Raw genomic sequence first — 27,143 nt, forward strand, 5'->3', positions numbered from 1 at the left:
TCAGACCACTTAAATTTTCTTCATTCAACAAGACCATTATGTCATAATTACCGCTAGCTGTGAATTATATTGTGTAATGAGATGTGATGAGGAGGGACATGTAGCATTTAAATATAATTATAGTTGTAAAGTGGGGCTTTCAGAGTTATGCTGCAAATAAACAGCACAACATTAAGTGGATGAAAAGGTAAATAAATAAAACTAACTTGATAAAGAAGAGAGTATATTTAGATATGCAAACGATTAATTTTTTACTTTTTAAAGATGAATTCATCAGCGTCAACAATAATAAACCCCAATACATCTTAGTTTGGAGCAGTTTAGTTAAAAAGATTTACAGACAGATACCTAAACTGTTTCTGAGAGGTGGGAATGTGTTTAGCTGATATTATGTGTGATTACATTAAAAATAATTCTAATGAAATTGATCAGGTGATTATTCCTAGGCTGCAGGACGGACTGTGGATGTTATGATGATAAGTGAACCGAGATGTCAAAGATATAAGGTGATGGCACTATTTTTTTTGAAATATTATTCCCAAAAAAAGATGCATTAAGATTTCTTAAGAAGTCCTTAATGCATTTGTGCCAGATGCTTTTGGCTTTGCACTTAGATTATCAGTATATAAGGAGTCATATGCTTTATTCAAATTTGTGCAGTTGTGTGACGTTAATGTTCATGAAAAAGGACAAATGTGCACATTTTAGTCTTGATAACAACAATAAAGAGCAGGTTGTTATGGATTTATGTTATTCTTATGAAATACAACAACAATACATATTTGAATTCAAATGTATTTTATTGGTCTGAAGTGTTATATAGGTATGATTCAATACATATACAATCATAACATCATATATATACATATATACATATATACATATATATATATATATATATGTATATATGTATATATGTTAAATATTTGACTGCCAGTTCACAATGATGAATCAATTGAAAGTCTAACAAAAGCTAAGCAACATTTATGTTTCAATGAAGAGGCAATTTTTGAAATATAGTTGTAAAATGTTTATGATCATGTTTTTCCCATCAGATGTTTCTTTGTGTTCAATTCCGGTTTTAGAACAATAATAAAGCATTTAGGTGCAAATATACAAAAGAGAATTCCATAACTTGAGGCCAAAATAGCAAATATCTCCACAGCCACAGTTAACTTCCCAGGAGTGCTGACGTAAGCTGGAATAAATGTGATCCAGACTGCGCAGAATATCAACATGCTGAAGGTGATCAATTTAGCTTCGTTGAAATTATTAGGTAACTTTCTACCCAAAAAAGCAAGTACAAAACAAAGGACAGCAAGGACTCCGATGTATCCTAACACAGCCCAGAAGCCTATCGGTGATCCAAGGGCACACTCAAGAATGATCTTCTCCTTATAGTGGCTTACATTTTTGAAGGGATATGGAGGATTAATCGTCAGCCAAAGAATGCAAATTAAAATCTGTATCAGAGTGAACATCAGAACGCTGATTCTCTGCTGTGCAGGACCGAACCATTTCATCATATTTCTGCCTGGAAGTGTCGCCCTGAAGGCCATTAACACAACTATAGTTTTCCCCAGAATACAAGAGATGCAGAGGACGAAGGTGATGCCGAAAGCAGTGTGTCGCAGCATGCAGGACCACTCAGAGGGCCGGCCGATGAAGGTGAGGGAGCACAGGAAGCACAGAGTCAGGGAGAAGAGCAGCAGGAAGCTCAGCTCCGAGTTGTTGGCCTTCACCAAGGGAGTGTCCTTATTGATCAGGAATAGCGTTGCCACAATTAAAGTGAGAACTACACCAAACACAGTGAAAAACACAAGTGTTTTACTCATAACCTCAGTGAAGGAGAGGAACTCAACATTTTTCAGAACACAAGCATCTCTGTTTTGATTGGACCAGTACTCCTCAGGACACTTTTTGCATCCATTAGAATCTGCAATAGAAGTAATGTTACCATTATTACAATCCAGTATGTGGCATCCTGACAACACGAATGAAAGCTTGTACCACAGCAAACTTTAACATGATGCATTGTGAGCTAACAAACAGTGTGTTCATATTGCCGGGTATCAGGTCTGTGGCACCTGTGGTGTTGCTGATTTCTCCCTCTGCACATGGAATACAGTCGTAGCAGCAGACGGGTTTTCCTTTCTGAAGGACTTTACGAGTTCCTGGACGACAGCTCTCACTGCACACTGACACCGGCAGCTTTGGATCAAAGAAAAAATGTAGACATTACATTTATTTCCACAATACATCAGAACTACAAGGCCATAGAGACATTCAGGTGTGACTCTTAGTTAACATATTTGCCTCTGTGTTTCCTCCAGGCCACATTATGGCGTCATTCTTGAGGACGAACTTCTTTCCCGGCGGCAGGGAGGCATCATAGTAACCAACAGGTTTGAAGTGGACCGACCCGTCTGATCCACGCTGCCAGTTTACCACCTCATACAGGGCCACAGCTGCTCCGGTGCTGTCAAACCACACCTGCTCCCCATTCTTAGTCGTGAAGTTCACTTGCTTAAGAGACTCCACCGCCTGAAAGGCCAAAGACACATTTTAGTCAATTGAGTTACAAGTCTGAGAAAGTTAAGTTGTCACTTGAATTTACCTGCCAGGGTGTAACCTTCACCGTCCTGTCACACCCCTGACTTTGTGAGCACTTCAACATGCTGTGCAGAGAATAGGCCACAGCATAGATGGCTTTGTAGATGTTACCGGAGTATCTCAGCTCCGTCACATCATCATTATAATATTTCAGCTCTGTAAGATTGTGGTTTTCTTTGCAAGGTGCAGCTCCTGTAATGCTGTTGTTATGTCCCTCCTTGCACTTAAACTCTCCCTGCCAGAAATCTTTGGTTAAAAACTCATCCAGGCCACTGATGTTGGCTTTCTGCACAGCGAAGCCCAGTGAACCTCCCAGGACAGTAAAGCTGGTCGGAGTCACAAGGCTGTCGGCAGTGATCCAGGCCTCCACACCAATGAACTGACGGCCCGTGATGTTGTGGAGACTCAGCTGCTCCAGCAGGTTGTTCATCTCTACGTGGGCCAGGAAGGCCACGATGACCCGGGCAGTGCTCTTACGGATCACTTCGACCACTTTCATCAGTTTCTCCGGTTCTTCCCTATGAAATTTCTCAGAATACTCAACACAGACGCCCTCCTCTTGGGCTGCGGCCAGGAAGATGGCCATGCCGTTGTTACCATAGTCGCTGTCGCTGTTGACTGCCCCGACCCACGTCCAGCCAAAGTGCTTGACCAGCTGGGCGAGGGCTCGGCTCTGGTAAAGGTCACTGGCAATGGTTCGAAAGAAAGAGGGATACTCCTTCCTGTTGCTCAAACACTCACAAGTAGCTGAATGACTTATCTGGGAATTCAGAAGAAAAGTGACAGAACTAGGAGGATTTGCACGTAATAAACGCATGAATCCGAATGGACCTGCGACTCACCACTGGTATTTTGAATGGTCCTGTAGTGCGTGACAGCACGATGGTTGACGAAGACTCAGACTCCCCGATAATAGCATGAACGGCTGACTGACCGGAGCAGCTCTTTCCTGTCGTCAACTCGTCGCCGTTCATCAGGGCCATCACCGCTCGCATCGAGGATAGCGTTGAGCCACAGTTGTCATAAATACGGTATCCGATAGAAACATTGGGAAGAAGGACGTCACTTTTGTTTATTTCTTCAATTGCAAAAATCATGGTCTGGGCAAATCGAAACTCCCTGAGGTTGACACTGAGACAAAAAACAGCAAAATAGAAACAACGTACACTGTGAAATACATCATCAGAAAGTATTGTTATGCAGTGCCTCCAATTACCTGGAGCATGTGAGGCGTGTTGGTTTCACTGTAAAAGAAAGTGGAGGTTGTGCAATTTTGCTGTGGATAGAAAAGGCTCCCCCGATTGTCACATCTCCCCGTTTAGACAACAGGGGGATCTCTGGACTCCCCAGTATCTGACAGACAGGAGCTTCCTCCTCGGCTGCTGCAAATGCAAACAGGAGCCCCACAAAAACCATACCGGTTTTCACTGGTGACATTTTCTACTCCCAGAACCTGAGAGGGCACTGCCACCCACGTCGAGGTCAAAACGGACCTGAATGTGACTTTTATAATCTTAGATGACGACAGAGCTCACTGATTTCTTAGTGACCAATCAGAGATAAGTTTGATAGTACAGTTTTGATTGGCCATAGCAATAAAATGTCAGTACAGAGTAACTGAATGATGGCAGGCATAGTTACATATTACCTTACGGATATATTACTTTGTGTTGCTACAAGCTGTTCAACAGAAAATAAAAGAGAAAATTACAAAAATAAAATTAATTCAATCCACTAACATAGTTTAAATTATAGTTTTCTAATTGGACTGGGACCTTTATGCATAATCAGTGCTTTTACTTTTGATACACTTTAAATACTTTACCTTACATCGACGTATTTCTGTGTCTAAGAGCTATGTCCACTGGTGACTGGGATAGGCTGTGAATCATAATTACATTTACTACAATGTACTGCTTTGGTGATAAAAAAAACAAAACAATAAACACAAATATGTCTCATTAAAACATGCAGCCTGTGAAATTCCCATTTTACTCACTATTTTCTCCCACAACGATGTGTTAGACATCAAAAGCAAATTTGACCTAAGAGTGTGTAAAGAAAGGCAGACACAACCATCTCCTTGAAAGAATCCTGTTATTGTGTAGAGCTGTAGGTGAGCACTTTACATTAATTAAAAATATATATATTCAGGACAAAAATGCACAATTTGTATCAAAAGAAAATATAAATTATATAGAAATAGCAGAGTACATTAGGATTAGGGTAACCCAAACCCTTTATTTTTTAACATGTACCAGTTCTTGAACAACAGATGTTTGCACTCATTGTTGACTTGCTCAAAACTGGGGTGTTTCAAAGAACCATCTTCTTGAGAGGACCCTAACCCTTATTTATTAATTAATTTTATGGAGAGAGTTTCACCGATCAATAATGGTTTCAATGAGGATAAACTTGGGTTAGGTGCTGGTTAAAGTTAGAGTTTATTCTGTTCTTGGTATGAATGAGATATCTTGCAATTGCAAATATCAAGACGGCATCAATATATACTTTGATAATGAATCGTGAAATTACTAATGTGGGAAGATTCTTTCCATTGATTTGCGTATTTTTTCTTCCTTTTTGCAAATATATCTGAACTGGCCATTAACACTTAGATATCATAGAAGATTACCACAATAATAATCTTTCTATTATTTGGCTGTATACAGAAGTTGTGAACATGTTTATTTGGAATTGCTCGTTTGGATAAGTGGATTAAAGTGATACTTTTGACAGCCGATCAAAATAACAATTCAGCACACCTGATTTAGCAAGGCACTCAGCCATGTGAGATTTAATTTGACATTATTGTTATTTTTCAGTCAGAGAGATGATTAAAGGTGAGCTGATACGCCTCTTAAGCCATTTTTAATTAAAAAGGTGTTTGTGTGTTTGCAGTTCATGAATTGCTTTAGGGCTCCGTAGAGAGTTTGTCTTTTGGGAGCTGATTTAGTACAAACACATCTGGTGAGGGGCAGGTGCCTCACACCTGACCATGTCTTAGACCTCGGGCTTTTCCCACTCAAACACACCAGCGGACTAACAAACTCCCTCAAGAGCTCCCAGTGTCTCCAGCCTGCCTTCACACACCGCACCTTGAAGCTTACAGAGCAGTTGCATCATGATCCCCCCGAGATCTCCAGACGAGACCTTCAGGCCTTTTTCAAGTCTCAACCCTGAAGCTCAAATCTGTTTGTCCATTAGGTTGCATTTTGAACTCAATAAACCTCAAGAAAGAAAGAAAGTAAAATTATTTAACTGTGGCACTGAGGGAAGGGGAATCAAATCTTAATCAAAATATATCAATTATACAATTTAGGTGAGACAATAGAAAACAAATAAAAAAAGCTGTGCTATTACTTTTTTCACTGTTCATATAGTGTGATGTTGTTTGTGCTTTATCTTGTACAGGAACATAACACAATTTTATTTTTGAAGGATAAGCATTTCTGCCATCCCAATATAAGTTCTCGGAACTTTATTGATGTGTTATCGGTATGTTTATTGTAGACCATCTACACAGGGTTTCATTGTCCGGTTTAACACCTTCCTAAAAGACGACATATTAAAACAAGAGTGAGTTTTTTAATTTTTCTAACTTACTTACTTTTAAGTTTTACTTCCTCTCTTTTTTTTTATTTAAGTGCAACACGTATGGATGAAAATAAAGACACAAAAGAGTTAATTTTGTGCAGTCCATTACCACATTGCTGAAGATCTATATCTATGTTATTTTCCAAACATTACACCCCTGCATGAATGATGAATCTCCTCTGGGAAGGCCGTCCATTCCTCAACCTGGCTGCAGGGCTTTGCATCCATCAAGCTACATGAGTGTGAGTGAGGTCGGGCACTGAAGTTGGTCGTTTCGTTCACGGACCTGGCTCCGTCATGTTGAAAGCATAGTCTGAAGTACTTAGCATGTTTTCAAATGTTTCAGCTAAGGAGGGAAACAGATTTGAGACTATTTCACCAAATGTACACAATCTCACTTTGTTAAATAGAAATGTATTATTCTCTCTGAAATTTGGCAGCAAAACTAGATTGTGTGGATAGAACTTTTTTAGTTTTGCCGAGTTATCAAAAGAGGCATCGTGTATCATTGAAGTAAAACATGTATTTCTACTTTTTACTTTTGTACTTAACTACATTTCAGAGGCTGTACTTTCTTACTTTTACTTGAGTAAAGGAGATGAATCCGTACTTCTACTCTTACCAGAGTCTTTTTGTACTCAAGTATCTGTACTTCTACTTAAAGGGGACATATTATGAAAATTCCACTTTTGTAGAGCTTGTACATGTTAATTTGGGTATCTGGCATGTCTACCGACCCAAAAACTCTGAAGAGAAACAACTTCCGCGATTTGTTATGGTTCCTCTATGTCAGAAACGTCATGCTTGAGTGACTGCGAATGCGCTTCGGTATGCTTCCCTCGTCACAAGCCAAATGGAAGTCTCCCTTACCCCCCCCCCCCCCCCCCCCCCCCCCCAACTCAAATGTTTCAATCTTGTTGACAATTTTTTGTCACCACAACATAGTCGCACCCTCACAACAACACACTCGTTTGTGTTATTTGAACCAAGGAGCATGGTCGTACCTAGGACAATGGTGCCATCTTCTGGAATTAGTATAGAACAGCTACAAAGCTCTAATAATGACTGAGATATTGCTGCTGCTGCGGCTAATGATGGTGATTATAATTATAGTTAAATAGCATGAAATGAAAGCCCCATTTACAAAGGAATAACGTAAAACAACACAAAAGACACAGTAACAGAGGAAAATAAAAAATAATTGCACATTACAAACATATAACTATAAAAGTAAAAATTTCAGGAATAGGGCAAAAAGAAACAATTTAAAAGTAAAAGTTAAAGACACGCTTTACTTTAAAATCTTAGAATGCATACTGGCTCATAAAAAGTTTGCATGTTTATTATATACTGTTTGAAATGGAACTAGATTAGAAGATTTCATGAAATCAAAAACCAATTTTCAAAGCGATAAAGAGACAGTACATTTGTGTTAATGTGTTTTCTTTAGTTAAAATCAGAAGGGAGTCTTTCTAAATACTATCAGCATTATGTTAAGTGTAAAAAGTCTGAACCAGACTCATAATTCCTTCTGAGCAAAATATCATCCACAATGTTCAATAACAGCAAAATCTTGACACGTCTCAACCGGAGCATGAAATTCATCAGATTATGTAAATCTGCATCTTTAATGATTTATCCGATATAAAGGAATGAGACAGACGTTATAACGTGGTACATTTGAATTATAATTTATAAGATTACAATGTAAACTGTTTTAAATTTTTACAGTAAACTATCATGTTATATCGTGAAATGTTTTGGTTATTAGGCTATAAAAAGTACGTTTACTGTAAAATGTTATGTGGGTTTCATGTTACATGAAACACTTTTACAGAAGCCCTGCCACACCAGAAAAAGTAAAACCTCGTGGCAGCAAAATGCTTTCTGAACCTCGTGGCAGGACACTAAACCGCCCGCTATGCAATTTATTTAGCAAAAGAAAAATATTGCCAAGAGTAAGAACACATGCGTTTGTCTGAAAGCAGGTGGGCACCAAGTTGGGGGTTGGGTTAGGGTTAGCTGTTTGTGCAAACTCAGCTCAACCAGCAATTCCTTATACATTATTATTGTGTAGATGTTGGTCTATATTAATATTTGATCTGAGTCAGACAATCAGAGAATACACTGTTGGTTGACTGTAGTGATCTAAAAGTATCTTAGTACAAGCTGTGACCTTGAGGCCTACGTCTGTGTCCATTAATTTGGATTTATAGTGTTATTGCCCATATAAATATAGACTGCAGATTTTCACCGATAAAATGCTGAAATAAAGGTCAGTGTATACCAGGGAATACAATAGAGCCTCACAGCTGAATAACAACGTTCAGAAATTCGACATTGCCTCATTGCACCAAAGGTCGGCGTTATGTGACCTTCAGAAATACAGAGCAACACTGTCTGATGTGAAGAACTACTCGGCTCCCAAGGTTCGTTTGGAAAAGCCCAGCAGCGCATAAGGACTTGAGTCAGGTCATCTGTTATGATGAGTCTCTACTCTGGCCAGTGCCTGGCAGAAGCAGCTGATGACATCGACACCCTGGAGAGACGGAGACCCCTAGTGTCTCCAGCCAAATGTGACATTTGGCAGAAGGTTGCTGATGATTTGTTGGTGATTTGACGAAAAGACAGAGAAACAAAAAACTTTAAAAAATCATCTGTGAAACATTTGTCTGTAAAATCTCTTCAGACTATGCTTCGAAACTGGGATTTTCTGCAGGGCAGTAATCTGTACGCCTTTCAGTCATATATAGAATTATATTCAAATTGAGAAAGATGGAACATCCAAACTTTGAAGTAACCCTAAGATCCAAACCCACTTAAAATGCAATGTTGTGCTATAATACAGTATGTTAGAATTACAACATAGGCAAGCTGTTTGAAAATCTTGGTCCAGAAATGCAAGACTGAGGAAGATTGTCGGAAACTTAGGCCAAGATCCATTAAGGCTGTAATAAAGGTTAAGGTCAACCAAAATATATAGTCTGACCCTTGCTAAGCCAGGGAGTTGTTTTTCTCATTGTAGGCCTTACCTTCTTTTTTTGTTCTCATGACTTGCATTTTATGTAACTTGTTTTTACAGTTATATTTATTTGGTTTCCTCCTAAAGTTGTGTCATGTTAAAGCTAAATGTTGAGGTCACTGTCTGAGGAACACTTGAATGTCTAGAGTTAGTGTTTTCACTGAGAATCACAGTATTGTATGTCAAACCACCTGAACGAGGAACCCTGATAGGAATATGTATTAGCAATGTGTGTTAAACTGTTCACGATACATATTCCTATCAGGATTCCTCATCCAGTTTGACATGCCAGATTTTTACACATTTAAAAGTTAATTTCATTAACTCCACCTCCAAACAAAGTTGTGTAGCTGGTATGGAATATTGATTCTGCTGCTGTGTCACTAATTAATGAGAGTGGCTTGTTTTGAAAGAGCCAAGATCATCTTTCATTAAATCTCAGATTTAATTATTTTCCCGACACAACACCTGCTCAGCGCCTGTTTCACCGCCTCAGGCCCAGATGTCATCAGTCTTGACAGAAACACTTGCTTGTCTTTGCTTGCCCAGCTGGCCCCATTGTTCCACCTCAGCCCCATGGGTAAAAGGCAAATTGGCAGATTCAGGATGATGCCATGACGCAACATCTCTTCCACAATATACACAATAACAAGTTTTAAGTGCTTCCCAAGTGGGTGTGTTACACTTCAGTGCATGTTATTCATGACTAATTGGAAATTAAACAACACGCTAATGTTACTATAGGTTATTTTTCTCATGAACAAGTTGGAAAACAAGTCATTCCCATAACACCCGCCAGACAAACAAGCACAGACAGGTGGTGTGACGCAAACATTTGATCTCAACAGTTGATCTCAAACATTTGATCAGGCCTCCTGTTGTTCTTAACTTTCCTTTTCTATTATATACTTTGACATTACAGTGAACAATTTAGACTGTGATTAACTGATATTCAAGAACAGACGTTCTTTACTGGGAGATGGAGGATTGGTGGATTATCACAAGGACAGATTCCTTCTTGCTTCTACTCTATCTCACTACATATACTTTGATTTCTCCTCTCATAAATTAAATTGATAATAGCCTTAGGTTGCAGTTGCAATGTTAAGAGGGACAAAGAGTGAAAGTTTGTTAAGCAAGTGACACAATCTTCAGACCTAAATTCTCAACTTTTCTCTATAAAAGCTTTTTATGTTTTTATTACTTTCATTTTGAAGACGAATTGCCAAACAAGATGATCTGGCGGTGATTTTGACCCATGGTTTTACCCGTGGTTTACCAACCACTGCTGTAGTTTATCAGAGGACATAGTAGAAGACATATTGAACTTGATTCGTGGACTGAAGGCTCAGTGCCCTGCCTCCACTGACTGCTACAGAGCATGCCAACAGACAGGCCAAGTTGAAGTTGATTACTGTAGATATGGGTTTCACATACAATCAGACATTTGTGGAATAAGTGGGTAGATGCAGTAATATGACGACTTCATCCTGGCATAATCAGTACCGTGTGATGACAAAGGATTGGATGAGATCATAGATACATGGGATTGAAATTAATTTCCCCCACAGAGTGTTTGAGTCAGGGTGAGCAGCTCATCTGCGGTTCATGTGCATGAAGGGAGCCAGTTAAGGTGATTCAGCCATCTGACAGGGGGACGTTTAGGTGACCTCTCTCTGGCAATGTCCAGTTAGGAGGAGATCCTGGAGTAGACACAGAATCTCCTGGAGAGATATACATTTTAGGGGCTGAAGCCCCCCTAAAATGTGCTTCAGCCCCCCAAAATAATTATTGTGATTCTTTTTAATTAAACTATTGTTTTACACATGGACAAGTTATTTATAACTCCAACATGCTACATGTCATTTTAAATTGACTTCAGTGCCATGAACATGTCTTCTGATCTGATATTGACCTCAACCATGAATAAACTGAAATAAATGTGTATATATACAGTAAATATATAAATGATAATGACTTGTGTGTGTGTGTACGTGCGTGTGTGTGTATGCGTGTATGTGTGTGTGTGTGTGTGTGTGTGTGTGTGTGTGTGCATGTGTGTGTGTGTGCGTGAGTGTGTGTGCATGTGTGTGTGTGCGTGAGTGTGTGTGCGTGTCAGATGGGCGTGGTCAGTGTGATGGGTGGGCCCTCAGATGAGATGATAGTATTATTATTGTATTGTTGTCATAATTAATAAATAGATTTGACCAAATGTAAAAAAGTTAAGAAACATTGCTTGTCTATGCTCTGCTGTGTTCGTATGAATAGTAGCAAACTAAATGAATCACACTGATTTGTTTCACTCCAACACTGTGTTAATTGATCAATGAATCCTGTATGTATATTCAGAAAGACAGAGGTAGATGTTACTGTACTAGTTATTTTTATTCAAAAAGTTTAACATATTTACAACACATCATTAGATCATTTCAAATATGTACAAAGGGGGACAGGGGAGGGGTTTGTTTTGAGGAGTAGAAAAAGGGTGAGGGCGGGGGCTTCTCCACCTCTTCTCTCTCCTCCAGCTCATCTCGGCCTCCTCCTTTCTGTAGCTCAGTCCCATAGTTGGAGTTTTCTCCTGCTGCAGTTTCGTCTCCTTTCGGCCCTGAAGCAAGCACCTTCTCGTTCTCGTTCTCGTTCTCCTTGTTGACCTCCACCTCACTGCTCCTTCTTGTCTCAGGTTCCTGGTGCAGGCTCCTGGTGCAGACTTGCTTCCATAATTTTAGCCTTGGCCTGACAGTCAGTGAGCTCAGCAGAGCAGTCAAGACAGGCCCTGAGGCGAGCGCGCCGTTTCTTGACCTCCTTCGTTATGACATCATCTTTGTCTTTCAGCTGGTTTTCCAGCTGCTCCACTTTCTCCTTCAGAGCCTGGATCTCATTCTCCTTCTCCGTCTCCATCTCCCTCTCGGTCTCAGTCTCAATCTTAATCTCCTTCTCCTTCAATCAATCAATCAATCAAATTTTATTTGTATAGCCCATATTCACAAATTACAATTCATCTCATAAGGCTTTAACAGGGTGTGACATCCTCTGTCCTTAACCCTCAACAAGAGTAAGGAAAAACTACTAAAAACCCTTTTAACAGGGTAAATATATGTAGAAACCTCAGAGAGAGCCACATGTGAGGGATCCCTCTCCCAGGACGGACAGAAGTGCAATAAATGCCACGTGCAGGAGAACATCATCAATAATCAACGTCTCTAGCAGCATTTGATGAGGGTAGACATCCCGAAGGACAACCCCAACATGACATGACAAGCAGTCCCGCTGCAAGCACAGTCCATGCTCAGCAACCATCTAGACCACGATCCACCATCCAGACCAGACGCCACTCCAGTCCTCAGTCACCGTCCACCGCCGCCCACCAGGACCCATCACAAGCCACCACCGCGGTCCTGGTCCAGCGCCCGTGCCCAATGCCAACGCGACACAGGGTCCGCCACCAGCACCACGATCAGCCCACATGACTCAGAATCCGCCACACTGGATCCAACACCGCGACCCCCGGTGCGCGATCCTCAAAACGCAATCCATGGTGCGGCCACAGAGGCCCTGGATCTGCGGGTGATAAAGCAAAGGGATTCCGGGGAAGGGGGATAGGGATGGAGAAGAGGAAGGAGAAGCTGGAAAGAGAAGCTCCGTGTGTCATGTGTCATAAAATAGAACAAGTTACGTTCTGGCGCACTAATTAGCTCTAACTATAAGCTTTATCAAAAAGGAAGGTTTTGAGCCTACTTTTAAACGAAAAGAGGGTGACTGCCTCCCGAACTGAAAGTGGTAGATTATTCCACAGCCGAGGGGCTTGATGGCTAAAAGCTCTGGCTCCTACTCTACTTTTAGAGAATTTAGGGACGACAAGTAGGCTTGAATTCTGGGAGCGGAGTGCTCTAGCGGGTTTATAAGGTACTAACAGCTCTTTAAGGTAAAAAGGCGCTATATTATTAAGGGCCTTGAAGGTGAGGAGGAGAATTTTAAATTCTATTCTAGATTTAACTGGAAGCCAGTGTAGCGATGCTAATATTGGAGAAATGTGCTCTCTTCTCTTTGTTCTCGTCAGGAAACGTGCTGCGGCATTTTGGACAAGCTGTAGAGTCTTTAACGACTTACTGCTGGAGCCAGATAATAATGAATCACAATAGTCCAGTCTCGATGTAACAAAGGCGTGGACTAGTTTTTCTGCATCTTTTTGGGAAAGGACATGTCTAATTTTTGAAATATTACGCAAGTGGAAAAAAGCGGTCCTAGAAATTTGTTTTAAGTGACTATTAAAGGATAAATCAGGATCGAAGATCACTCCCAAGTTCCTGACTGTTTCATTGGAAGCAATGTCGTCTAGCGCAGCTATATCATTAGATAATGCATCTCTAAGGTGTTTGGGGCCAAGTATTATAACCTCTGTTTTGTCTGAATTTAATAAGAGAAAATTGCGGGTCATCCAGGTTTTTATGTCCTTGAGACATGTTCGAAGTTTAGTTAATTGATTACTTTGTTCAGGTTTTATTGACAATTATAAAACCTGAATTTTTTATTTTTTATAAAAATTTCTATTGAAATTTACCGAGTGTGTCCTGATAATGTTTCCTAGTGGAAGCATATATAATGAGAATAAAATTGGCCCGAGCACAGAGCCCTGTGGAACACCATGGTTAACTTTGGTGCGCACAGATGACTCATCATTAATTTGCACAAATTGGGAGCGATCAGAAAAATACGATTTAAACCAGTTAAGGGCGGTTCCATTAATGTTAATGAACTGTTTGAGTCTTTGTAATACAATTTGATGGTCAATTGTGTCGAATGCTGCACTGAGATCTAACAGAACGAGGACAGACACAAGTCCCTGATCTGAGGCTATTAAAATGTCATTAGTGACTTTGGCCAAGGCTGTCTCTGTACTGTGATTGGCTCTAAACCCCGATTGAAAGTCTTCATATATATTATTTTCCCAGAGAAACTCACACAGCTGATTGGCAACAACTTTTTCTAAGATTTTAGAAATGAAGGGGAGATTAGACATTGGCCTGTAATTGGCTAAAACCTCTGGGTCTAGGGTGGGTTTTTTGAGTAGGGGTTTGATGACAGCTATTTTAAAAGACTGTGGTACATAACCTGATGATAATGACAGATTGATAATGTTAAGTAACGAACTATCAATTAGGGGCAGAATTTCTTTAAGTAATTTGGTAGGAATGGGATCTAAGATACAGGTTGTTGGTTTAGAACCTGAGATTAATTTGGTAAACTGATCACGGGTGATCAGAGAGAAGCTGTCTAAGTAATGGGTAGGATTCTCAGCCGTTTCTGAGATCTCTGTTGTTGGGAGGGTATTAGTGCCAATTGAGGGCAGGAGATGGTTGATTTTATTTCTAATAGTTTGAATTTTATGATTAAAAAAGGTCATAAAGATATTGCTATTTAGGGATCGAGGAATACTGGGTTCGGTGGAGGTGTGACTCTCTGTCAGCCTGGCTACAGTGCTGAAGAGAAACCTGGGGTTGTTTTTATTCTCTTCTATTAGTTTTGAATAGTAGGCGGCTCTTGCTTTGTGGAGAGCCTTTTTATATTCTTTAACACTATTCTTCCAGTCTATTAGATTTTCAACATTGTTGCTGGAGCGCCACTTCCTTTCTAGTTTTCTTGATAATTGTTTTAACTCATTTGTCTGGGAATTATACCACGGAGCTAATTTACTATGTTTGACATTTTTCTTTTTTAGAGGCGCTATTGAGTCTAATGTTAATCGTAATGAGTCTGCAGAGCTATCGACGAGGTGGTCGATCTCAATGGAGCTCAGGGTTTTAAAGAATTTGTTGTTTATATCTACTGCTTATACGGGTTTAAATGTAATTGGGATTATTTCCTTAAATTTAGCTACAGCACTATAAGGTAGACATCTAGAAAATGAATTTTTTATTAGTGGCATATATTCAGTTATTGAAAAATCAATGGTTATTAAATTAGGTCTGATAGAACTGGATTGCGCGGAAGTACTGTTAAATTTTCAATTCCGACACCGTACGATAATATAAGGTCAAGTGTGTGGTTACCACAATGAGTAGGTTTGTGCACACACTGACTGAAACCAATAGAGTCTAGTATTGAAATAAATGCTACGCTAAGGCAATCTTTATTATTATCAACATGAATATTAAAGTCACCAACAATAATCATTTTATCGGTCTTTAGGACTAAGTTTGATAAAAAGTCAGGGAATTCCTTTAAAAATTCAGTATAAGCCCTGGGAGCACGGTAAACTACGGCAAATATGATTGGCTGTTGGTGGTTCCTGGATTGGCGTGGAAGACTAAGAACCAGACATTCAAATGATTTGTAGCTGAGTTTAGGTTTAGGATTAATTGATAGACTGGAGTTAAAAATAGCAGCAACTCCACCTCCTCGCCCAATTTCTCTAGGAACCTGTGAATTGATATGACTGGGGGGAGTAGATTCATTTAGACTGACATATTCATCAGGATGCAGCCACGTCTCAGTGAGGGACAATAAATCTATGTTGTAATCGGAGACTATTTCATTAACTAAAAGAGCCTTTTTTTCCCAGTGATCTAATGTTTAAAAGACCACATTTAAAAGTCTGGGTTTCCTGTATTGTTTCAGAGGTTGTTTTAATTTGTATAAAATGTTTGTGTGGAGTTCTCGCTCTGTTATTGATTAATTTCAATAATTTAATCGGACGGTGAACAGACACAATCTCTATGGGGTTTTGTGACTCATCCAGAGGGAGCGCAGAGAAGTGTTTAGCACTGCAGCTCTGCTTCCTGGTCCCAACTATGGGTTGTCATGTTATAGACTTAGTAATATTCCTAGATAAGAGAGCTGCTCCATCCCAAGTGGGATGAACGCCGTCGCTCCTAACAAGACCAGGTTTTCTCAAAAAAGTTAGCCAATTATCTATAAAGCCCACGCCGTTTACAGGCCACCACCTCGACAGCCAGCGGTTAAAAGACAACATGCGGCTAAACATGTCATCACCTGTTGTATTAGGGAGCGGGCCAGAGAAAACTACTGTGTGCGACATCGTTTTAGCAAACGCACACACCGACTCAACATTCAATTTAGTGACCTCCGACATGCCGGGAGTCGTTGCTGCCGACGTGAATTACGATTTTATTGTATTTACCTTTTTTAGTTTTAGCCATTAACTTTTTAGATGTTTAGATTCGATGTCGCCGGCTCTGGGATACAATTAACTATAGTCGCTGGTGTCGCTAACCTGACGTTTCTCAGAACCGAGTCGCCAATAATCAGAGTTTGTTTATCAGCGGGTGCCTCGCTGAGAGGAGCGAATCTATTTGAAACGTGAGCTGGTGGCTCTTTAATCGTGGGCTTTTTAAGTCTAGCACTATGCCCCCTACGGGTTGTAACCCAGCTGCCCTGGGCTCCCTGCTGCACGGGACTAGTCTGGGGACTGCTCGTTAAGGCTAAGCTACGTGCTAAACAACATCAGCCGGCTAACTACAGCTAACGGAGTTTCTAAGCTGCTGAGCCGAGCTTCTAAGTCGCTAAGCCTCGCCTCCATCGCTGGATCTCCTTCTCCTTCTCCGTCTCCATCTCCCTCTCGGTCTCAGTCTCAATCTTAATCTCCTTCTCCTTCTCCTTCTCCTTCTCCTTCTCCTTCTCCTTCTCCTTCTCTTTCTCCTTCTCTTTCTCCTCCTCCTTCTCCTTCTCCACCGCCATCTTTATGACATCATCTCTGTCTTTAAGCTGGTTTTCCAGCTGCCACACCTCCTCCTGAAGAGCCAACATCTTCCTGTTGGCTCGGAGGATTTCGACATTGTAGATCGTCACAAGTTTCTCCTTCTCCTTCTCCTTCTCCTTCTCCTTCTCCTTCTCTTTCTCCTTCTCCTTCTCTTTCTCCTTCTCCTTCTCCTTCTCCTTCTCCTTCTTTTTCTCTTTCTCTTTCTCTTTCTCATTCTCCTTCTCTTTCTCATTCTCCTTCTCCTTCTCCACCTCCACCTCACTGCTACAGCGTGTATCAGGCTTAGGTGGCTCCTGGTGCAGACTTGCTTCCATAAGCTTAACCTTGGCCTGACAGTCACTGAGCTCAGCCAAGCAGTCAAGATAGGCCCTGAGGCGAGCGTGCCGTTTCTTGACCTCCTTCGCTATAACATCATCTTTCTCTTTCAGCTGGTTTTCCAGCTGCTCCACCTTCTCCGTCAGGACCTGGATCTCATTCTCCTTCTCGGTCTCGGTCTCGGTCTCAATCTCCTGCTCCTTCTCCTTCTCCTTCTCCTTCTCCTTCTCCTTCTCCTTCTCTTTCTCCTTCTCCTTCTCTTTCTCCTTCTCCTTTTCCACCGCCATCTTTATGACATCATCTCTGTCTTGAAGCTGGTTTTCCGAATGCCACACCTCATCCTTAAGAGCATTAATCCTCCTGTAGGCTGTGAGGAGTTCGTCATTGAGGATCTTCAGAATATCTGGTTTCTCCATGGTTTACCACAGAGAGTAGATCTATCTTTTGATGAAGCTGTTGGAACAGTTGATGCACTATTTCAGAAGAAGTTTCCGTTCTTGTCTGGATCTTGAAGTCAAATGGCTTTTTCGTCTGCAGGTGACAGGATGAAATAGTGTGTAAGATTTAGGTGAATTTGATCTATCAAACAATCAATATAAAACAATTGACACAGATAGACACACGCAGAGAGAAGGAGAGAGAGGGAGAGAGACGGACTGGCTGGTTTAAGCGAGCGAGAGAGAGAGAGAGAGAGAGAGAGAGAGAGAGAGAGAGTGATGGTAGAAAATGTATTTTGTTTCATTTAATTCTCTATTGTTCATTTCGTCGTGTAACTCTTAGCCGCAGTATTTCATCACAAACGAACATGTGAACAATTATACCCAGGATATTTCCAAACAAAATTCAGACTTAAATATTTTAAATTTATTTTATCAAGAGGTTCATGTCACACTATATGGAGAACATTTAAGAAAAGACGATTTTCTACAACCACAAATTGCACAAGTGTTTTGCAGCAGAAAATACCTTCACAGGTGTCTATGGATGAGAGTAATACAGCTCAGAGCTCAAACAAAACCTAAAGAATCATGGAGACGGATGACCAATTACAGTACATATGACTAACTGGATATGAAATGACTTCTACAAGAGGATATGAGATTTTGATCATTTTGCGCAGCCCTAGTTTTCATTGAAATGCTTGTTCTCTCACATGAAAATACTTTGTTCTTTAAAATGCACAACAATGTTTGTCAGTAGGACTTCCTGATATCTTCCTCAATGATGAATGGACACACATTCTGTTCATCCACCGACTGCCCTACCTTACACACGGCATGAGAGTATGATTTTGAAGGTCAGATTTCAAAAACATCTCAGAGTTAATTTTTACTGTTTTAGATTCTTACTACTGGAGATCCTTTGGGAGACTGCATCGCTGCTGCGCTGGCTTTCTCACTCTGCCATTACAGCCAAGGAGTTTAGCTCATAGTAAATGATGCACGGAGTGAAATAGTAAGTACAGGTAGTTACAGAATGTGGCTATCTGTAGTTGTTAATGATTGTTACCTGCTTAAATTTAGGTTTACTTGAGGCAAATGAAAGGGGATATTGTAATGAGCTATGTTAACACTAAGCTAGCTAGCTAGCTATTTTGTTAGAAAATGTCTCCAGTGAGCAAAAGTATGAACGAGAAAATTTGAAATGTAAGAAATTAAAAAACTATCGACAGCGCGCAAACATTCAGCATCCTTAGGGGCTAAGCCCCCCCTTTCTTTCAATCCTAGAAACGCCCCCGGTATAAGTTTTGTCCTATACAACACCCCTAAATTCACAAGAGTATTGAATTGCTTAATTATATTCTCACTTTTCCCCATTATCTGTGTTAAGCTAACCCTCTTTCCAGTTTACACTTTTTTCGACTTGCTCCTATCTGTTTTACTGTCTCTCTATATATCTTTAGCATATACTTTCAGTCAATCTATGCATACTATTGCACTTGTTGACTCACTCACTGTGACAACTTTTTTCGCACCACAGTCTGTTCTGTTTTCCTACACGTATTTCTGTGTATGTTTTTCTCAGTGTGCCTGTCTGCACATTCAAAGCCTTCGCAGAATACGATGCAACACCCAATTCTCAGGGGCTCAAATTATCTTAAATCTCATATCCCTTTGAGGACAACTGTGATACAATTGCAATCTCATTGTTGTTCACTTCTAATCAGCTTGTGTTCAGAAACAAGGCCGACCTCTCGTCCCATGAGAGCACAGGATATTTTCAATCTAAAACTTTGTTAACGAGTTACTTTACAAGAAAAGGAAACAACTTAAGTATTACTGAGTTTTCTGTTAGGGGGCTTCTGTCTGTCCTTTCCTGGGCGTCACACAGGGACATATTAAGTGAATAATCCTTTATGACCCGGGGCAACATAACATATCCTCTTTACTTCATACTCGGTGGTGCTTTGTTTTGTTGCCTGCAGGGTTTTTCCTGGTAATGATAGCACAACTACCTAATGAATCTCACCTTATTAAACCTGTTAAACCTCATTGAAGGAGAAGAGAAAGTAGAAAAAAAAGTCACACTATGGAAGTAAAAGTTTTCTTTGGATTCTGGTGAAGCTTTCAGGATGTTGAAAGTAATTAACTTCTAAGCAGTTTCACATATAATCTACATTCATTGAACACAATCATGCACTTATTTTGGTTTAACACACTGAATAATACAAATAATGTTTTGATGTTTCCATATCTTTGATACAAGTGGAGAGCTCTCCTTCTGCTCATTTGTTCAGTGTGTGTGCGGGAGTGTGTGTGTGTCAGCGTTTGTTTGTGTGTCAGTGTATGTTTGTGTGTCAGCGTGTCGGTTTGAAAGACATATAAGTTAATTTCGCAGCCCCCGGTGACACGGGTCTACTGTCTCCCTCTTCACATCACAGAAGGATGAGCTAGGCCTAGTCAGGCATGACCTTCTGACAGGATAGCTCTTGTCTTTTTCCATTTTGCTTAAGTGCTCATTCCACTTTCTTGTTATTGTTGTTACCGAGTGCGAAACTGGGGCTCTCTTTCCATCGATCAGAAACCCAGGGGAAATAAGATCAATGTGACAGTTGTGATTTGAGCCATGGACCATATATAGGCTATAAGACAGCGTATCTACTTGACACAAAAGACAGGACGGGCTGTCTGTACTGTGCTTTTGCGATGAAGATGCAGGACTCAGACTGTTTTTGAGGGATTTCTTTTTACCACTTGTTTGAAGGCAGGATAATTTATCTGTGGGGAATTTCTGTACATACTATGCTTGTCTGAATGGGCTCATGATGTATTATCTTCTATGCACTAGCACTTATTGCTTTTTGCACTTTACTCCGACAAATAGTCTGGGGCTTTGTCAACAAACAGGGTGTCTATTTGGCTTATTATTTTTTGGTTATCCAAGTAGCTTGTTGTTTGAACAAGCATAGACATAGCTTAACCAAAGGATGGATAATTTGTGCTTGAGATCAGAAGAGCGCAGTCTTTCATTAAGGATGACAGAGATTGTGCTTCTGGGTCTGTTGGGGTTTGGGATTTTACCCACCCACCAAGACCAGAACCCCAAATGTGAGATAATCCCAGGTTCTATGACCCTGCCTGTGCTGGAGAAAAGGGGAGACATTACCTTGGGGGGACTCTTCTCCCTCCATGACATGGTGGTGGAGCACAGTCTGTCTTACACCTCCACACCTCCTCGCACACAATGCACCAGGTAAGCCCTCCAATTTCTGGTTCTGCAAAGTTGTGATTGAGAATGTTGAAAATGAAAATTGCCTAAAAATGTGCATCTGTCTCTTCTTCTTCTTTTTCTCTTCCAGATTTAACTTTCGGACATTCCGTTGGATGCAAACTATGATCTTTGCCATCGAGGAAATCAACAGGGAAGGCAGACTCCTTCCCAACATCACGCTGGGCTATAAGATCTATGATTCATGCAGTTCACCTCATCAGGCTCTGAAGGCCGCCTTGGAGTTAATGGGGAATGAGAAGGGTTCAGGGGCTGAAGGTGGGACAGAGGGTAATGACACCTGTCATGGAGCTGTACCAGCAGTGATAGGAGATGGTGGCTCTACTCAGTCTCTCGTAGTGGCTCGTTTCCTGGGAGTTTTCCATGTGCCACAGGTAATTTAATGACAAGCTACTGTTTAATGTCTATGTCTATGTTAAAGCCACTGGGCCGGGTAAAGATAAGATTTTAATTCACACATATATAATTGCTTTTAATCATCTAGAGTAAGAGCGTACCTCACTGTTGAAGATACCCAAAAGTTGACTGATGCTTTTATACTTTCTCGCCTGGACTACTTTAATGCACTTTATTCAGAATTACCCAAAAGATCGGCTCCAGCTTTTAGCGGCCAGGGTTTAAATGAGAAAAAGGAAAAGAGATCAAGGATCGAGGATTTATTTTTAAATTATTTTACTTGTTTTTATGTCCCCTAATGGTGCAGCACCCTCATACATTTCTGTTTATCGGAGTATATTCCTAACCGTTCCCTCAGGTCTTCTACCGCAGCTTTCTCTTGCACTGCACCAAAAGTTTATAACGAGCTACTTCTGTTGATAGTTTTAAGAAACAACTAAAGACACAATTGTCTTTATTTTTTACTTCTTTTATACATTTAGCTAGTTTTATGCTTTGATTTTATCTTTAGACTTTGTTTTAATGCCAACATGTTCCCTATGATCTTATTTCATGTCCTTGATTTTATTGCAAACAATTTGATCTGCATTTAATGTATGAAAGGTCCTATATAAATAAAATGTAGTATTATTATTATAAATGTAGCAGTGTAAAATGTTTTTCCCACAGTATTCCTTTGTCATCACTTCCTCTGAGGAGGGTAAAAGTTGAAGACATGGTGGCTTTAACCTTTGGCTGCTGTGTTTTCTTCCGTGCAGGTTAGTTATTTCTCGAGCTGTGCCTGTCTCAGTGACAAAAAACAGTTTCCTGCCTTTTTGAGGACCATGCCCAGCGACTTCTTCCAGGTTAGAGGCACTGCCTACTTACAAAATGATGAGAATTAAAAGTATTTTCACAGTTTACCTTCTGAAACCTTATCCCTTATTAAACATTAATCAATCAGTTATTATCATTATCACATTCCCGATTCTCTGTCTCATTGTAGGTAGATGCACTTGTACAGCTTGTCAAGCATTTCGGCTGGAGTTGGGTGGGTGTGATTGCTGGGGATGATGCCTATGGCCGTGGTGGAGCAAATATCTTTGCCGCTAAGGTTGGTCACACACCCATGAATAAAAGATTCAATCATGATAAATTGCAACTCTGTAGCTTTTAATGTAGACATATAAAGAATGAAGTTGTCTTGAGTGTCTCTTTCTGCTCTCTTAGGTTAGAAAGCTAGGTGCTTGTGTTGCCCTCCATGAAATAATCCCTAAGAACCGAGAGCAGGCTGCAGTTTCATCTATTGTTTCCAAGATCCGCTCCTCTGGGGCTCGGGTGATTCTCGTGTTTGCTGTTGAACAAGATGCAGCTGCATTATTTGATGAAGCACTCAGGCATGATTTCATCTCTTTGCAATCTTCAGCAATAGTACACTATTCATAATGGGATACAAAGCCGCCTCTTAAATATATTTTGTGTTTGTCAATGGGAGAAATGACATCCAGTGTACATATCTCTTGAATTTAGAAAGGGGCTGACTGGGATACAGTGGCTCGCCAGTGAGGCATGGAGTACGGCTGCCGTCCTCTCTACGCCCAAAAAGTACCACCACATCCTCCAGGGTTCTATGGGATTTGCCATTCGACAAGCACACATCCCGGGATTGCAGGACTTTCTGCTTCGCTTGCATCCCACCAGCCCAGATGCCCCCAAAGATCCTTTCCTGGTACCATTCTGGGAAGAGGTGTTTCAGTGCAGCCTGAGTTTGCCGTCCAATGTTCAGGAACATAAACCCCCCTGCTCTGGAGCAGAAGAATTGGGGGATGTAACAAATATCTATTCAGATGTGTCGCAGCTAAGGATTTCCTACAATGTCTATAAGGCTGTTTATGCCATTGGCCATGCACTCCAGACTATGAGGAAGTGTGTGAAAGGAAAAGGGCCTTTTCCTCTGCAGGCCTGTCCAGATATTGACAATATACAGCCATGGCAGGTAAAGTTTAACCTAAGTTGCTGGTGTTCTAAAATATTATTTAAAGATTTTGGTAATGCTACATAAGTTATTTCTTCCCGTAGCTGCTTCATTACATAAAACAGGTGAAATACTCAAACTCATTTGGTGATGAGACAAAGTTTGATGAGAATGGCGACCCTGCTGCCATGTATGACCTAGTTAACTGGCAGCTGAGAGCAAATGGAGAAATGGAGATTGTCACTATTGGCAAATTCGATGAGACGACTGGAAAACAAGACCTCCAGATCCAGGACCACAACATTGTATGGAACGGCAACCTAACCACTGTAGGCATTGAGGTTTTCTGAATTGCATTTTGTTCAATAATATTTCATTATGTGAGTCTGTTTTGACCAGTGTCGTGTGTGCTTCCTCTTTTGCTCAGGTGCCCTTGTCAGCATGCAGCAGCATTTGTCCCCCAGGTACACGGAAGGCAATCAGACCCAACTTCCCTATTTGCTGCCACGATTGTGCGGTTTGTACAGCTGGGGAGATTAGCAATCAGACCGGTGAGAAGAGAACTACTCACCCACACTATGTTTCAGAATTGAACGTACTGTACAGTGTTAGTTGGCTAAAACCTTCTTGTCTTTCCTTTAGACGCCATAGAGTGTGTGCGCTGCCTGCCAGAGTTCTGGTCCAGTCCTGAGAGGACAGCCTGTATCCCCAAAGAGGTTGAGTTTGTCTCTTTTAGCGACACTATGGGCATCACCCTGATGGCCATCTCCCTTATTGGCTCCTTCTTCACCTGCACCGTGTTCTTCATATTCACCTATCACAGAACCACTCCGATTGTCAGGGCCAACAATTCTCAGCTGAGCTTCCTGCTGCTCTTTTCCTTGACCCTGTGTTTCCTTTGCTCTCTGACCTTCATCGGCCGACCTTCTCAGTGGTCCTGCATGCTGCGCCACACAGCGTTCGGCATCACCTTTGTCCTCTGCATCTCTTGTATTCTGGGGAAAACTTTAGTGGTGCTAATGGCTTTCAAGGCGTCACTTCAAGGAAGAAATGTCATGAGATGGTTTGGGCCTCAGCAGCAAAAAGCAATCATCATCTTTTGCACACTTATCCAGGTAAGAACATCTAATTATGCTCTTTGAAAGAATAGAAAAACTTTTATTCAAATGCTTGCAATGTTTAGAAAAAAGATATATCTCTTCCATCAGGTAATAATCTGCACAGTGTGGCTGGTAGTTGCACCCCCCACTCCTCGCACACTGATGCCCCGCGAGAGTCCGATCGTCATCCTCTTGTGTGACGAAGGGTCACCCGTGGCTTTTGCTCTGGTTCTGGGCTACATTGGCCTGCTGGCCTGCCTCTGCCTCGTCTTGGCCTTCCTGGCGAGGAAACTCCCAGACAACTTCAACGAGGCCCGGCTCATCACCTTCAGCATGCTCATTTTTTGTGCCGTGTGGGTTGCCTTTGTTCCAGCGTACATCACCTCTCCAGGGAAGTACTCCACGGTCACAGAGGTGTTTGCCATCCTGGCCTCCAGTTACGGACTGCTGGGCTGCCTCTTTGCACCAAAGTGCTACATTATTCTATTAAGGCCAGAGAAGAACACGAAGAAACACTTGATGTCAAAAGCTGCCACCGACAGATTTTGAAAGATTTCATCCACATTTGATCCCTTCCTCTTACTTGCTCCTTTCCAGATGAATAGAATGAACTCACTGTCCTCGAATATGGCAATTTCCATTTCACCACCAGATGGTAGCAGAGTGCTTTCAGTGCTCGCCTGGTCAACAGAAAATGCATCCTGTCAATTTTCCCCATTGGTATAATTAAATAAACCACTTCAACTGTACTGATTAGTTTGGTTAGTGGTGCATAACTGAAGACAGGAATCAGAACCACAGAAGCAGCACTACATTATGTATGTATTGGGTGATGAGCCCCCATAGTCAGTCCCAAATAACTGAAGACTTCAATCATGATCGCAGCCAACAGTTTACAAAAACATGAAAACCCACATAGTCTTGGCTTTCATTTGTTTCCATCCGACATGACAGTCCCATGACATCCTCCCTGGAAAAGTGAAGGGCAGCCAGTGCTAGATCTGACTGGAATTTGGCAGAGGGATCCATGCTGATTTGACCTCCGAAAGAATGATGAGGCCCAGGGTCTCCGAGGTACGCTTCCTGGAAATCCCTGCTGTCATTGGTTAATTAAATCCTCATACTCCAGAGGACTTGACATATAAGCATCACGCCTGGCTGTTTCCTGCAATAACAAACCACAACGTCAGACATCGCTCCGTCTTTCCACAGCTGCTCTCAGGCTAACATTGATTATTCACCACTGATTGATCTGTTGTTCCTCCCAAGGCAGTGAAATAAATTGGAAGATGGAGAGATGTGGGGTCTCTGACGTCTATCAGGGACAAGCAGGGGGAAAGGGGCAGGGAGAGGCAGATCGACGACTGTGTCTTATTGACATTGTATCACTCGATTTCCTTGTATTGTAAGACAGTGGATTAATTTCTCCTCACAGTGCACAGCCGGCCTCTGTTCCATTTCAAAGATTAATCCGTCACATCATCGCATTATTTGCTTGATTTAATTAGGGAAACCAGAATAGAGCGTCTCCATTTGAAGGTTAAAACATTAATTTGGTTCGAATAAGAAAACCCAGTGCAGTAATTTCTTGAATGAAAAGGAAGGGTCCATCGAATCGCAAGATACAAAAATATTGAAGAGAAGCGTTTAATAGCTGTGGATAATAAATGGAAGGAGGGAGTGAGTCTGGGGAATGCGTGAGAATTCAGCTGAGATATTGCAACATAGGTTTGATGACAGTTTAGAGGTAAACACGGGAAGGAACCAGAAATTAGGACATGACCTATCTATTTTTTTTGGGTCTGACCAGATGTTTTCCTTATTTCCTACAGGGACGCGTTAGGGTTTACCTCACTACAACAGATGTCAGAGAAGTAATACAAAATAACTTGAATTTAAGGTTGTAATATGATATCAGAGGCTTTAAGGAAGGGTTAGCGGCAAATAGACTGCAGATAAATAGGAAGAACTGAATAAGGCAAGCAGTGCAGACCTGCAGTAAATAGCAGTTTGGTGCAGCCTGTAATGATTGGTTTGTTTTGACAAGTTCAAAAGAGTTTGCCTCAGCTTAATAGTCAGTTTTCAGGACGTAGGGTGTAGTTGTTAAAATAAGTGTCTCTCAGGTGGTGCTGACAATCTGTGACTTACACCTGAGAATTGCCCTACTTGAGACTTCTCTTCCCATTCAGTCTTGAAGTGTTTGTCAGTAACACCAACAAATCACGTTTATATAAGCTGCTTTTAATATAATGTGTCAGTTTGTCAGGTTTTCAAGTTAACATGAGCGGCAGAGGTAAAAATTAGTCCCTGCCAGGAGTGGGCGATTCTTTAATAAACACAGAAAAAAAGAAAAAAAATGACAAGGGGACATGGTGACATATGAAAGAGTAGATGGGCTACAAAATCCTCCACTAAAACCTCTGATGAAACAACGCATTTAAATTTATTAGATCTGAATTTATATTTGGAACTACTCCGAATCAGACACACTCATGAATATCAGTCCCCCTTGCATGTCAGATTTTTATTATTCATGAATTGTTCTCTCAGAAAATCAACATATATTTATCTGGCAAAATTCCCAGATGCACCTTCTGATCTAAACCTGCACCAACCTGTAACGTGTTCTTTCCTGACCCACACCACATGCTTCCACCAAGTTTTGTGGTAATCCTTCCTGTAGTTTACGTAATTCTGCTA

General features: G+C 41.0%; 2 protein-coding genes across 2 annotated transcripts; one reads left to right on the forward strand and one right to left on the reverse strand.

Moving 5' to 3' along the window:
* Nucleotides 1-1,037: 1,037 nt before the first annotated feature.
* On the reverse strand, nucleotides 1,038-11,195 carry LOC128440133 (extracellular calcium-sensing receptor-like). The gene is made up of 7 exons (XM_053422744.1): nucleotides 11,165-11,195; nucleotides 3,830-3,992; nucleotides 3,456-3,744; nucleotides 2,618-3,373; nucleotides 2,317-2,544; nucleotides 2,088-2,211; nucleotides 1,038-1,936 (listed from the first exon to the last, which is right to left on the reverse strand). The coding sequence occupies exons 3-7, from the start codon at nucleotides 3,708-3,710 to the stop codon at nucleotides 1,038-1,040; spliced, it is 2,262 nt and encodes a 753-aa protein (XP_053278719.1). The 5' UTR covers nucleotides 3,711-3,744; nucleotides 3,830-3,992; nucleotides 11,165-11,195.
* A 9,628-nt stretch (nucleotides 11,196-20,823) lies between these two features.
* Nucleotides 20,824-24,992, forward strand: LOC128440108 (extracellular calcium-sensing receptor-like). The gene is made up of 10 exons (XM_053422701.1): nucleotides 20,824-20,957; nucleotides 21,064-21,367; nucleotides 22,148-22,234; nucleotides 22,375-22,482; nucleotides 22,599-22,765; nucleotides 22,899-23,364; nucleotides 23,448-23,672; nucleotides 23,771-23,894; nucleotides 23,986-24,458; nucleotides 24,552-24,992. Exons 1-10 carry the CDS (start codon nucleotides 20,833-20,835, stop codon nucleotides 24,990-24,992), a joined length of 2,520 nt encoding a protein of 839 aa, XP_053278676.1. The 5' UTR covers nucleotides 20,824-20,832.
* Nucleotides 24,993-27,143: the final 2,151 nt, after the last annotated feature.

This window comes from Pleuronectes platessa, chromosome 5 (assembly GCF_947347685.1).
Source record: "Pleuronectes platessa chromosome 5, fPlePla1.1, whole genome shotgun sequence".
Taxonomy (NCBI): Eukaryota; Metazoa; Chordata; class Actinopteri; order Pleuronectiformes; family Pleuronectidae; genus Pleuronectes; species Pleuronectes platessa.